Source organism: Grampus griseus, assembly GCF_964374135.1.
Source record: "Grampus griseus genome assembly, chromosome: 12".
Classification (NCBI taxonomy): Eukaryota; Metazoa; Chordata; class Mammalia; order Artiodactyla; family Delphinidae; genus Grampus; species Grampus griseus.
This window is the reverse complement of record NC_139006.1, coordinates 25,981,070-25,992,661: the sequence shown is the minus strand read 5'-3', so window position 1 is coordinate 25,992,661 and position 11,592 is coordinate 25,981,070. Positions and strand designations below refer to the sequence as shown.

The window sequence follows — 11,592 nt, the reverse complement described above, 5'->3', positions numbered from 1 at the left end:
CCTGCTCCTCAGTACTGATTGGGCCAACGCCGCCAAACTGCCAAACCCGAGCTGCCTCTGACCTCTGAAGAAGCACTTCCTACCTCAAAACCTTTGCATGTGCTGTCCCCTCTAACTGGAGTGCCCTTCCTTCAAAATCCAGATCCAAGACATTGGTCTGAGGAGCCTTCCCTAACCCCGGGAGCAGCAAAGGGGTTGCTCCCTCCTCTGGGTGCTCACAGACCGAACTTCCTTGGTGTGACACTGAGCGTTCTGTGGTCTGTGGTCGTGCCTGTCTCATCATCTTTCTCCCTCATGAGAGTTTGCCCAATTACAGTGGAAGTCACACAGATCTGCAAATGTGTGAGTTTTAATTTTAAGATAATGTCTAATATGTTGCAGGGTCCTACAGGGGACCAGTCCCAATAGAGGAAGAAGAGGCAGGGTCTGTCCTGCCTCCACTGCCAGCCATCAGTGGCACTGGACGTCTTGGGGGCTGAGCATCTCCTGGAGGCCGCTGAGGCCTCTTGGGAGGTGAGCCAGGCAGCCGAAGGCAAGCACTGAGAGGGCTCAGGTTCTGCCCTGGGGGCTCCTGGGGAACTGGAGGTTGGCACCTGCCCCCCAGGCTTGGCCTCTGTCCCTGATGCCCCAACATGCTTGCCCAAGTCCGCTGCGTGCAAGCTCAGGATCCTTTCCCTGTGAGCCAGGACATGTCGCCAGTCCTGCAGGAATGAGGGAGGAGGAGTGAGGGTAGAAGGGAGCAGGTTCCCCTCTGGACACCAAGAGCAGCTAGCCCTTGAAGACAGCAGGGAGCTGTGCGAGGCCCTGGTGCCCAGCAGGGATGTGCACTTGGGCAGAGCGGGGAGACCACCAGGCGTAGGCTCTGGGCTGAGGTGGGAAAGGCTCGGAAGAAGGAGAGAACACACGTACTTGCTGTGCAGCACAAACAGCCTTTGCGAAGGCAAGAGGAAGAGACAGAGAAGGCCGGGGAGAGAGTGTGTCATTCCTGTCCCCCCTTGGTTCTCCGTTTCCAGTCTGAGCCCCCCCGCCCCCATCCTGTGGCCTCCAGGCTTTCCTCAGCCCTTGGTGGTGGTGGTGGGGGTTCTGTAGGCCACTGAGTCCACAGGGTGACTCCCAGTGGCACCATGCCAGGATGAGGGTAATGGCTGGTGTCCGGTGTTCTTCAGACCCTGAACAACACCCCACAACTCTGTCAGGATGTCCCCAGGGGCAACACTAGCTGCATTTCCCCATGGTTGTGTTCAACCATGTGCAGTGGGGTGTCCCGGGCTCAGTGATTGCCCAAGCAGTGGGTCTTAACCCTTCCCCGCAGCACTGGTCCTGCCCTGGACACAGCCTCTTTCCCTTCTACCCACCAAGAGCACAAATAACCAGCCCTCTCCCAAACCACAACCCTTGCCCCACACCACACCATAGCCCTGGGAGCCTCAGGCTGATTGATGGGGGGCGGGGCTGGGGAGAACACTGGAGGACTGTGGGGGCAGCTAGAACCAGCACCTCGGGGGACTTCTCCCCCCTCCCCAAGGCACCCCGTGCCCACACTCACTCCACCTCCCGCTTCCGGATGGTGCGGCCGGAGGCCAGCACCTCCGCCACCTTAGACACGATGGGATCGTAGTTCATGCTGGCCACGGAGATCACCTCGTCGCCTCTGCAGGGAGAGGTGGCCGAGCCTGAGGACTGCCCAGCAGCAGCCCCTGTCCTTGGAGACCCGAGTCCAGCTGAGGCCCAGGGAGGCTCTCGCTCAGGAATGTCCTGAGCTCCCAGCATGGCTTCTGCTCCTGCAGGACCCCATAGAGGCTCCAGCCTTCCTGCCCAGTGGGGTTCAGGGCGGGAACCTGTTCTGAGATCCCCACTCTCTACCTGTGTCACTTTCCTCGGTGTAAAAGTAGGGTGTCAACACCCCCCTCCAAGAACTGTCCCCACCTCCTCCCCTTTCCTGGCCGGCCCCTGCCTAGCTGCCTCCCGTGCCACTCGGCCCACCATCCAGGGAAGCCCCCTCCTCCGGAGCAGAGCTTCTCCGGGACGAGCCCCCTTCCCGACTGAGTACCCGCTGCTTCCCGCCCCCGCCCCACCCCGTTGCTCTCACTTGGTGTAAAAAGCCACGAACTTCAGCTCGTCCAGATCCCCCTGGATAATGACGTCGTCGAAGCCTTCTCCGTACCCTGCGGGCCGGGAGGAAGGGACTGGGCTTCACGGGGTCCGCGCCCAGTGCCCTTCCAACTCTGCCCTGGACCCCAGGCCCCGCCCCTGCGGTTCTTTTAGGGGGGTCCTGGCCCCGCCCGCAGGGAGTTCCCTGCTTCCACCTGCGGCCGTCATGGCCCCGCCCCCTGGATGCTTCTAGCCCCGCCCTGACGTCCAAGCCCCGCCTCCTCACTCTGCCACACCTGGGCCCTGCCCGCGTCCGGGGCCCGTTGTTACCCGCGTAGCGCAGGCTCTTGCTGAACATGGCGGTCCATAGGTAGGGTACCGTGCTGATCTCCGCCTCCTGCGCCAGCATGTTCTGGGCCGCCACGCGTCCTGAGGGTCCCGGGGTCGTGAGAGCCCCGCCCCGAGCCCTCACCACCCCTCCACTGCCTGCCCCGGCTCTCTGGGGACGCCTGACAGGTGGGGCTATTCCCCCCCACCCCAGAGGTAAATCACTGCCCAACCCACTGTCCACCGCTGCTCGCAGATAATGCGTGCAGAGAGGGACACCAGGCCCAAACCTGGCCACTAAGATGAAGTGCCTGGACTGGGTCTGGAAGGGCTTGGCTTCCCGGGACCATTTCAGATGTGACACAGGCAACTAACCGGACAGGTCAGGTCTGAGGAGGGAGGCGGGCGAATGGGGCACCAGTGTCCAGGGAAGCAGGGATGACAGCCTCACTCAGAGCCCAAGACAGAATAGGGTGGGTGGCTCCCCAGTTTGGACAAGGCCCCACTGGACCCCTGTATTTGGAGGTCTGTGACAGTCCTTGGACCCTCCCAGTTAAACCTTAATTATACTCAGCTGATGAGTAGCTTTTGGTTCCTTCAAACCTAGCACCAACTTTAGACCTTGGACCCGAGCAGAAATTGGTACCAGGAGTGGGGTTTCAGGCACAGATGCTCAGATAACGTGAAGGCCGAGAGAAGGGAGGAGGGTGCAGGGGGTCTGGCCGTCCTCTCTCCGAGGCAGCTAACTGGCTGTACCTGCGGCTGAGAGGCCCAGACCAGGTGTGCACAGGGACCGCCCAAGGGGAGGGGGAAGGTTGTTCCTCAGAGAGCACAGCAGGTCCCCACTGAGCCCAGGTTTCCAGGCCCAGACGGCCACATCCCAGGGGCCTGCACGAGGCAGCTGGGTTCACAGAGCCAGTCAAGTGGCCCAAAGGGGAGAGTGGGGAGCTGGCCCGGGTTCTACTAAACCCCTCTCTCCCTCCCTGGGTGACTGCACAGGTTGGTGAGGAATTCTGCAGAACATGTGTCTCTGAGGACAAAAGGAAAGGAGAGGCTGGCTGGTGGAGGGACCAGCGAGGTGGGGCACTGTGGTTGGTGAAATGGGATGTCAAGAGGGCACTGGACGGAGGTCTGAGATGGGAGGTCTCTGTGAGCCGCCTTGACCACCTGCATGGGGCTGGCTGGACAGGCTGCCACAGAGCCTTGAATGGCTGACCCAGTGAGCAGGACCCAAGGCCAGCAACTGAGGGGGTGGGCCTGGGGAAGGCTGAGACTCTGGGACAGCCTCCCACCCCAAGCTGCTGCAGGGCTGGTGGTACCCTGGGCATGAGCCATCTGCCAGTGTGGGATGTTCACTTTCCGATTGTTCCTCCAGGCCAGGGGGAAGGTCACAGCGTCGCCAGCTGCAAACACGCCCGGGACATTGGTCTGCATCATCTGTGGGGAGGGGACCGGGACTCGTAGGTAGGACTGGCGCCCTGAGCGGGACCTCCCACCACCTCCGGCCCCAGCACACTGCCCGCCCTCCCCACCCAGCCCCACCTTGTTGACAGGGATGAAGCCTCGGGAATCCAGACCTATGCCGCTCTGCCTCAGGAAGCCCGTGGCAGGCACTGCACCTGGCAAGACAGGGGCCACTGTGTCCACTCCCCGGCCTCTCCCTCCTCCTGCCTCACTGCTCTGCACCACCACGCCCTTCACTCCCACAGTCCAGCCCAGACCGATCACCCAGCAGGTGGCACACCCTGTGCCTTCATGTCCTGTCTTCGCTGCCTGGAGCCCCACAGACCTCGGGGCTTCTCATCAGGCCTCAGGTGTAGCCTCCTCCGAGAAGCTCTCCATGAAGCCCCTGGTGGGGGTTGGCATGCCGAGCCTCCCCAGCCCATGCTGCCACCTCCCAGCTTTGTCCCTCCCCGGACTGGCACCTCAGCTGGAGCAGGGACTAATTAGAGGCTTTTCTGTGTCCTGCGGCTGCGCAGGGCTACTGGACAGGGGTCATTGGGAGCGTCCTCCATGCCAGGCCAGGCTAAGCTGGTACCACCACCCCCCAACAACCCTGCCAAGGGGGTACGGTTGTGGTCCCCATTTTACAGAAGTGCAAACAGGCTGGGGGAGGAGAAGGGACTGGCCCAAGTTCACTGTCGAGCGTGTGCGGGTGACTATGCTCACTGCCACCGCCTGCCCCCCACTCACCAATGCCCACCACGCAGACGTCAGCCCGCAAGACCTTGCTGCTCTTCAGCACGACCTCCTTCAGCTGCAGAAAGCAGGAGTGAGCAGCTCCCGGGCACAGGGAAAGGGACAGAAAGCGGCGGGGGGTGGAGAAGGGCCCACCTTTCCCTCCTGGGCCCGCAGCTCCGACACCTCCGTCTGCATGTAGAACTTGACCCGGTTGCTCTCAAACATCTGCCATGTAGATTGATGGGTAGGCAGGGGTGAGAGCCAGGCGGGGGCAGGGCAGGTGCCCGGGGCGGTGGGTTCTGAGTGGGGTCTCACCTTCATGAGGGCACGACCAACGCGCTCCCCCAGAAACCTCCTGAAGGGCGTCTCCTCCAGCTCCACCACGGACACTGAGTGGGCCTTCTCAGTCAGGTAGGCGGCCACCTCCATCCCTGGGGCCAGGCGGGGAAGGCTCGCACCCTGCACTTCCCAGGGCCATTGCTGCCCCAGGCCCAGCCCGCACCCCCAGCTGCTCACCCAGGAAGCCGGCTCCCACGACCACAGCGTTGCGGCCCCGGGCCAACCTCACCACGCGGTTGGCGTCCTCGGGCGTCCGGATGGTGAACACATTCTCCACGTCTTTGCCTTTGCAGCTCAGGGTCTTAGGGCTGAGACACGGCAAGAGTGGGGGCGGGGCTCCCGGCACCCCGAGCCCTCCGCATACCGGCAGGGGCGTGGGGACCCCTCCCACCTGCTCCCGGGTGCCAGCAGCAGCTTGCTGTACTCCAGCTTGAAGCCATCCTTGAACACGGCCTTCTTGTTCCTCACGTCCACCGTGACCACCTGTGACCCCGCCGGGCAGAGCGAGGCCTCCGGGTCCCGCCCCACGCCCAGCGCCCACGAGGCCCTCTGCGAGGCTCTGCCACCTGGATGAACCTTCCTCCCTTTCCTGGCAACCTCTCCTGACCCTTTAAGTTTCAGGCACCACCTCCCCCTCAAAGCCCTCCTAATGCTCCCAAGTCCCAGCCCTGAGCAGACGGTCCGTGGCCCCACACACTGGGGCCCATGACCCCCTAGGCCTGGTGCCTGGGCAGCAGGGCCAGGAGGGCAGAGCACACCCATACTTCCTGGGGCCTCACGCCCTTCACGGTGCCCATGAAGCCTTCCCCAGGCCTGTTCCCCAGCATTGTCCATACCTGGGCCTCAGTGAGCACCTCGATGCCTTGGGCTCGGAAGAACTCCTTGGGCCTCAGGGCCAGCTGCTCCAGCTGTGCATCCAGAGACTGCAGGAGACGCCGGCTTGAGACAGGACCCTGCACCCCCAGGCTCCCACCCCTCTGCAGGCCCGGCCCCACCTGGCCAGTGACAAGGTGGCCACTGACCCATTTTATAACCGAGGACCAGGGCCTCGGGGTCTTGGGGGCTGGCAGCCTCGGTCACACAGGAGCTACAGGACAGAGCTCGACAAACCAGATCTTTCAGGGGCACTGCAGATGGGCCTGGCATGAACAGAGAGGGCAGCTGGCCAGACCCCCAAGGGGCGGCAAGCAAGGGTCCCAGTGGACCTAACTGTGCCCAGTGGGACATGGCTCTGGCCCTGCCTGGCCCCGCTCACGCTCACCCACCTTGCTAAGCTTGGGCCGGTCGTAGGGAAGGTGCCGGTCCAGAGTGCACAGGACGATCCTGTCTGAGAAGCCCTCCTGCCGCAGCGTCTCTGCACACACCAGGCCAGCTGCGCCTGAGCGGAGGGGACAGTGGGTCAGGAGCCTCCTCTCCCCCACCCCACCCTGCCCCTCACAACCCACCACCAACCTGCGCCCACGATGAGCACGTTGGTGCTGCTGCTGTGGCCAGCGCTTGGAGAGATGCACGTGGCCATCACCTTGGTCCTTCGCTGTAGCTGCAGGGCCTGGGGGTGGCCAGCGAGTTGGGGGCAGCTGGAAGCTGGGGTCATTGCCGGGCTCCCTGTGCCCATCCCAGCAGGCCAGGTCCTGCTGCTCCAGTGCCACCTCATCCCCACCACACAGCCCTTCACTCTGCTCCCCAGCCACACCCGCTAGGCTCCCTCCCACCACAGGGCCCATGAACATGCTGTTTTCTGGGCCCAGAGGCCCTTCTCACCTCTCTCTTTTGCCTGAGCCCCAAGCTCCCCCCTCACCTGCTTGCTGGCCCGGACGTACACCTTCTCCTTCTCAATCTTCACCTGCAAGGGCTGTGTTGCTCAGGGCTGGGCTTTGGGGTGCTCCAGCCCCTGCACCCCCAGGCTCCCACCCCATTGCATGCCTGGCCCCACCTGGAACTTGTGCAGACTGTCCAGGCCAGGGAAGTCCTCCAGGTCTCCGGTGCTGATGTTGAAGCAGGCGCCATGCCAGGGGCAGCGCACCCGTCCACGGGACAGCACTCCTGGGAGGGGGCAGTGCTGGGCTGGGCCACCAGCAAGAGCTCCTCTCCAAGGACCCCTGTATCCAGCACCACTGGCCCTTCCCCACAGCCCAGGACACCCCACTAATAGACGGGGGCCTGGGGCCTAGTGGAGCGGGGGCTGAGCCTCCCTTGTGATGGGGGAGCCGCCAAGCCCCTGTCGGGGAGGTCCCGCCCTGCCCCCGTGGGCACCGACAGCTCACCTTTCACCAGGGGCGCACCATAGTGCGGACATTTGTGGCCCAGGGCATGGAACTCCCCGTTGTCTTTCACCAGCAACACCTTCCCCCAGCCCAGCTCCACTTCCCGCATCCTGGGAGGGGAGGGCCTGCCCTCAGAGGTCAGAGGTCGGAGAGCAGCCCCAGACCAGCAGGAGCCACAGAGGTGGTGGCCCGATGGAGCCAGTCATGGGTCCCTTCCAGGCCTCCCAGCTGTCTTCCCACCTCAGCCTCCCACCCCCTCCCAGGCCCAGCACCCACTGGCCGTTCTCCAGGTCTTTGATGTGGCAGACAGCAGCCTCCAGGCAGTCCTGGGCACCAGGGTAGGGGTGGGGGGCGGGCAGGCGTTCCTCTGCATGGAAATGGCGGGCTGTGCCGTTGCCCTGGTAGGCCCGGGGGCTGCCCTTCCCGCCGGCAGACAGCTCCTCCTTGCCCCGGTCCTTCTCGGGCAGCACCACCTCGATCTTGAGCTCCACTGTGGGTGGGCAGGGGGGATGGCGGTGAGCCCCCAGCCCGGCCCACCCCATGAGCTCTGAGTGCGGGTTCTCCCCGGGCCTCCAGAAAGCCATCTGCACCACCAGCAAAAGGCAGAGCCAGGGTGCGGGGGGGTGGGGGGTGAGGGGGGCCCTGGACGAGCTTAAATTGATTTCTGCGTGTTCTCTTTTCCCCTAACAGAATTAGTGAGGGGGCACAACAAGGCTTACTCAACCCTGAAGCGACCCTTTCTCCAGGAATCCATGTGGAGGTGAGAACTCAGTGCTGGAGCCTTGCTGACCTTGAGGAAGTGGCCCCCATAGAGGACTGCGTCATCCCTGAGGACTCAGGGGCACGTTTGGGGCCTGAGAAACAGTGTGTCCAAAGCTGGACGCAGCCCAGTGCATGGCCTGTGAATCTGGGTAACGGGGGAATCGAGGGTTCCAGAGATTTGAAATTTTTTCAGAATTAAAAAAAAAAAGTGTATGCACCATAATTGCAACTTTAGATAGCTGCTCTCGCCAGTTTGAGAATCCTTCATTATTTGCCAGGCGCTGGGTGCAGGGGCCTTGGGGGTGAACCCCAACTGGGTGGTGCATGCAGAGGGCACAGCGCCGCCCTCACCAGTGGGGCCTCCTCTGGGGGGAGTTAGTGAGATTATCATTTTCTTCTTTATACTTCTCCGCATTTTCCAAATTCCCTACCATGTGCCTGGGGTATTTTCCTAATTAGAAGGGAACAATAAACAGAATTTTTAGCAGTGATAATCCGGCCTCCTGGGCTGCTGCTGCAAGGAGCGTGGAAGCTGAGCCGGGGGCACAGCGTGGGCCAGGGCCGAGGCCTGGGCAGGAGGCCCCCTCCCAACTCCCGAGGCCCCTGAGCCTCCAGGCCCCTCCCCCACAGACCTGACCCTCCAGAAACAAAGAACCCGGCTCACAGCTCCGGGCCTTAGCCCCTGCAGTTCCCTTGGCCTGGGCTGCTGTCCTGCCCTTCCCGGCTTGGGCTGGGCTCACGCCTGCCCATCCTCTCCCCCAGCCTGGTCTGGCCCCTCATCCTTCCTGTCCTAGCCCCCCTCCCCCCACCGCCGCCTCCCCTAAGGCTCAGGCACGCAAGAGACAGGGCTGAAGGTGGCTCCCTGATTCCAGCTGGGCAGGAAGGGCCCAGGAACACATCACGCTGAGGCTGTTGTGTCAGTCAGGTGGGGGGTTATGGGTGGGGTGGGTTTTTTCCTTCATTTTCCACGCTTTATGTAATGGTGTTAGAATGTTTTCAGAAGAATTAGAGAGACAGCTCACAGGAGCAGCCTGGCAGGGGCCCAGAGGACAGCCAAGCCAGGCTGTTTTCATCCTCTACCTCCTTCCAGAAGGCCCTGAGGTGCTCGCTGGTGTAGTCTAACGGGGGAAGACGTCAGGTCAGGAGCCTCAGGAGCTGCGGTGGATCCCTTAGACCCTTTCGGCAGACGCCTTCATTATAAAATGGAGAGAACAGTACCTACCTCTTCTGGGACAGTGGATACTGAAGGAAATAATAAATGTAACTCAGAGTAGATGCTCAATAGGTGAAGTTGGGTAGCTGTGTTTTATTGGTTAGCTCCGAGCCTCCTGGCTGCCGTGACAAAGAGGGAAAACCTTTAGGTAGCACCAGTGGCCTAATAAAAGTCAGGTGACAAGATGCCAAGAGACCTGCACTACCTCCTAGTTCTGAGCTTACAAAGGACTGGCCTGGAACACTTCCTGAGGAACATGGGGCCCCTGAAGCACAGGGCACACAGAGGGGGCTCAGGAAGACTGTTCTAACATGCTCTGAGCCACAGGAGCCAGTGAGGTGGAAAGTGAGGAATTTGCAGAAGCCTCTTCTGCTCGCTCTGGTCTCCCTGTGGCCCCTCCTGACCCTCACTGAACTGTCATGGCCAGAACGCTCTCACTCCCACACCCTGATATTCCCCAAGCCTCACCCCAGACCTGCCACCATGGGCACCGGGGGCCCAAGCTCCTGCCCTCCTGCCACAGCCCACAGGAAGCCCAGCCCCCCAGAGAGGGGCTAACACCCTGTAAGTGCCTCCTACGTGCCAGGCCCATGCCAAGCACACTAGCCTGCACAGGGACACAACTATTAGTCCCATTTCACATGTGAGTACACAGAGGCTCAGAGAGGTGAAGTCACCTGCCCAAGGCCAAATAGCCAGGAACAGGCAGGGCTGGATTTGGGCTCAAGAGCCCAAATTCTTAGCACTGTCCCTGGTGTGGTAGGAGTGACCAGCCCTATACCAGGGGTCCTGGGGCCGGGGGTCCTGGGGCTTGGGGTCTGAGGCAGACCAGCCCTTTGTGGTCCTTTAAAGGAACCTACAGGTGGCATCTTCTGCCAGGGCCTCCTGTCAGCTCTGCAGTCCTACAGGAGCCTGATATGGGGCAGCCAGCATCCTCCTGTCTGCTTCTGACGGGAGAGAGTTGGGGTCAAGACAAGGGACATCATTTGCCCGAGGGCTGGGTGTCCGCAGCATGGGAGTCATGGGGCAGGCGCAGGTGGGTCCCTCTGCCTGGCAGGGCATCGCAGGTCTCCTCTTGCCTGCAAGTTCTCCCTCAGACCCAGGAAAAGGAGAAAAGGCTCATGGGCTCCAAGGTAATGGAGCTGATGGGTATCAGGTAAGGGGAGCTGGGGCGAGCTGGCCGGCGATCCCTGGGTGCACTACAGAGGCCTCTCTCAGCCTTGGTTTCTTCATCTGGGTCAGGCCTGCACACCCCTGCCTTCCGGGTGTTGTGAGGAGGGAAGAGGGAAAGTGGGGACTGGAGGGAGAGCCAGCACACAAGGGTCTCCGTGGAGAGCAGACCTAGGCATCCCCCAGCACCCTGCCCGCCCCCCAGCCCTGGGCTGGGACTGCTTGGGCCAGCCAGGGTGGGGATTTCCTCTACAAATGGGGAAGTGTGTCCAGAGAGGCCCAGGAGGCGGCCCACGGTCACATGGGGTCAGAAGAGGTGAAAAGGGCTAGGACATGTCCACTCCACCTCATAGCAATTTTGAGAGGTCAGGCTTATTTTTTAGGGGGAGGAGGTGAGGCTCAGAGGGGTATCTTGCATGCCCTTGGTCATGCAGTTGCTGAGGATGTCCCCGGAGCCCCCTTCCCCAGCGCTGAGGGAGATGCTCCTCTCTCCGACCCAGCAGCAGGAGGAACCCTCCCCTCCCCTTTCCGAGAAAGATTCCACTGTTATTCCCACCACCAGCACCCTAAGCCCCAAATAAAGAGGGCTCCAGCCCCCCCACTCCTGCCCACAGCGTTAACATTCGGCTGCAGCCCAGCCTGACCTACTTCGGAGGCAGGGGGAGGGGCAGGAGGAAGGTGGCAGGAAGAGGGAGGGAGGGAGCGAGCGACAGAGGGAGGGGGAAGGGAGAGGGTGAGAAGAGAGGAGGTACCTGGCTTGGGCTTGGAGAAGCAGCCACCCATGGTGAGTGGCCCGCAGATGGGTGGGGGGCAGGCACACAGGCGGCTGGCTGTGGAAGGCCTAGGGTGCCCCCTGAGGGGCTGGACCCCCCGAGGCCCTTAGAGATGCTGGAGCTGCCATCCCAGCTGGAGCTGCCTGCAGGGAGACAGGAGCATCTATGGGGACCAGGGCTTTGATGAGGGCTGTGGGTAGAGACACAGAGAGACACGAGTGGGGGAGCTTCTCAAAGAGGCTGCGTTGGAGCTGGGAACCCTCATGCATAGGGGAGCCGGGTCCCAGAGGAATGGCACCTGGCACCATGGACGGCACCTCCCTTCCAGGCCCCCAGGCTCAGCACCCTCACTCTCCTCCCCCTTTGCCTGGGCCCCTCTGCCCCAACCTTAGCCACATTTCAGGCCCAGGAAATCCTCCCCGATTTCTGCTGCCCCCTCAAAATCCTGCAGCCTGGAGCCCTGGGACCCTCC

At 62.3% G+C, this 11,592-nt stretch overlaps 1 protein-coding gene across 2 annotated transcripts; it reads right to left on the bottom strand.

Moving 5' to 3' along the window:
* Positions 1-523: 523 nt before the first annotated feature.
* AIFM3 (AIF family member 3) lies at positions 524-11,130 on the bottom strand (the record flags this gene model as incomplete). Of its 2 annotated transcripts, XM_082667509.1 has the most annotated exons (20): positions 524-701; positions 910-930; positions 1,547-1,651; positions 2,090-2,165; positions 2,422-2,520; positions 3,738-3,855; positions 3,961-4,037; positions 4,612-4,675; positions 4,753-4,824; positions 4,915-5,030; positions 5,116-5,246; positions 5,330-5,421; positions 5,775-5,861; positions 6,204-6,316; positions 6,391-6,487; positions 6,737-6,781; positions 6,872-6,981; positions 7,203-7,312; positions 7,479-7,692; positions 11,100-11,130. In XM_082667509.1, the coding sequence occupies 20 exons, from the start codon at positions 11,128-11,130 to the stop codon at positions 662-664; spliced, it is 1,818 nt and encodes a 605-aa protein (XP_082523635.1). In that variant the 3' UTR covers positions 524-661. The 2 variants fall into 2 exon arrangements, with proteins under 2 accessions (XP_082523635.1, XP_082523634.1); XM_082667508.1 differs by lacking the exon at positions 910-930.
* Positions 11,131-11,592: the final 462 nt, after the last annotated feature.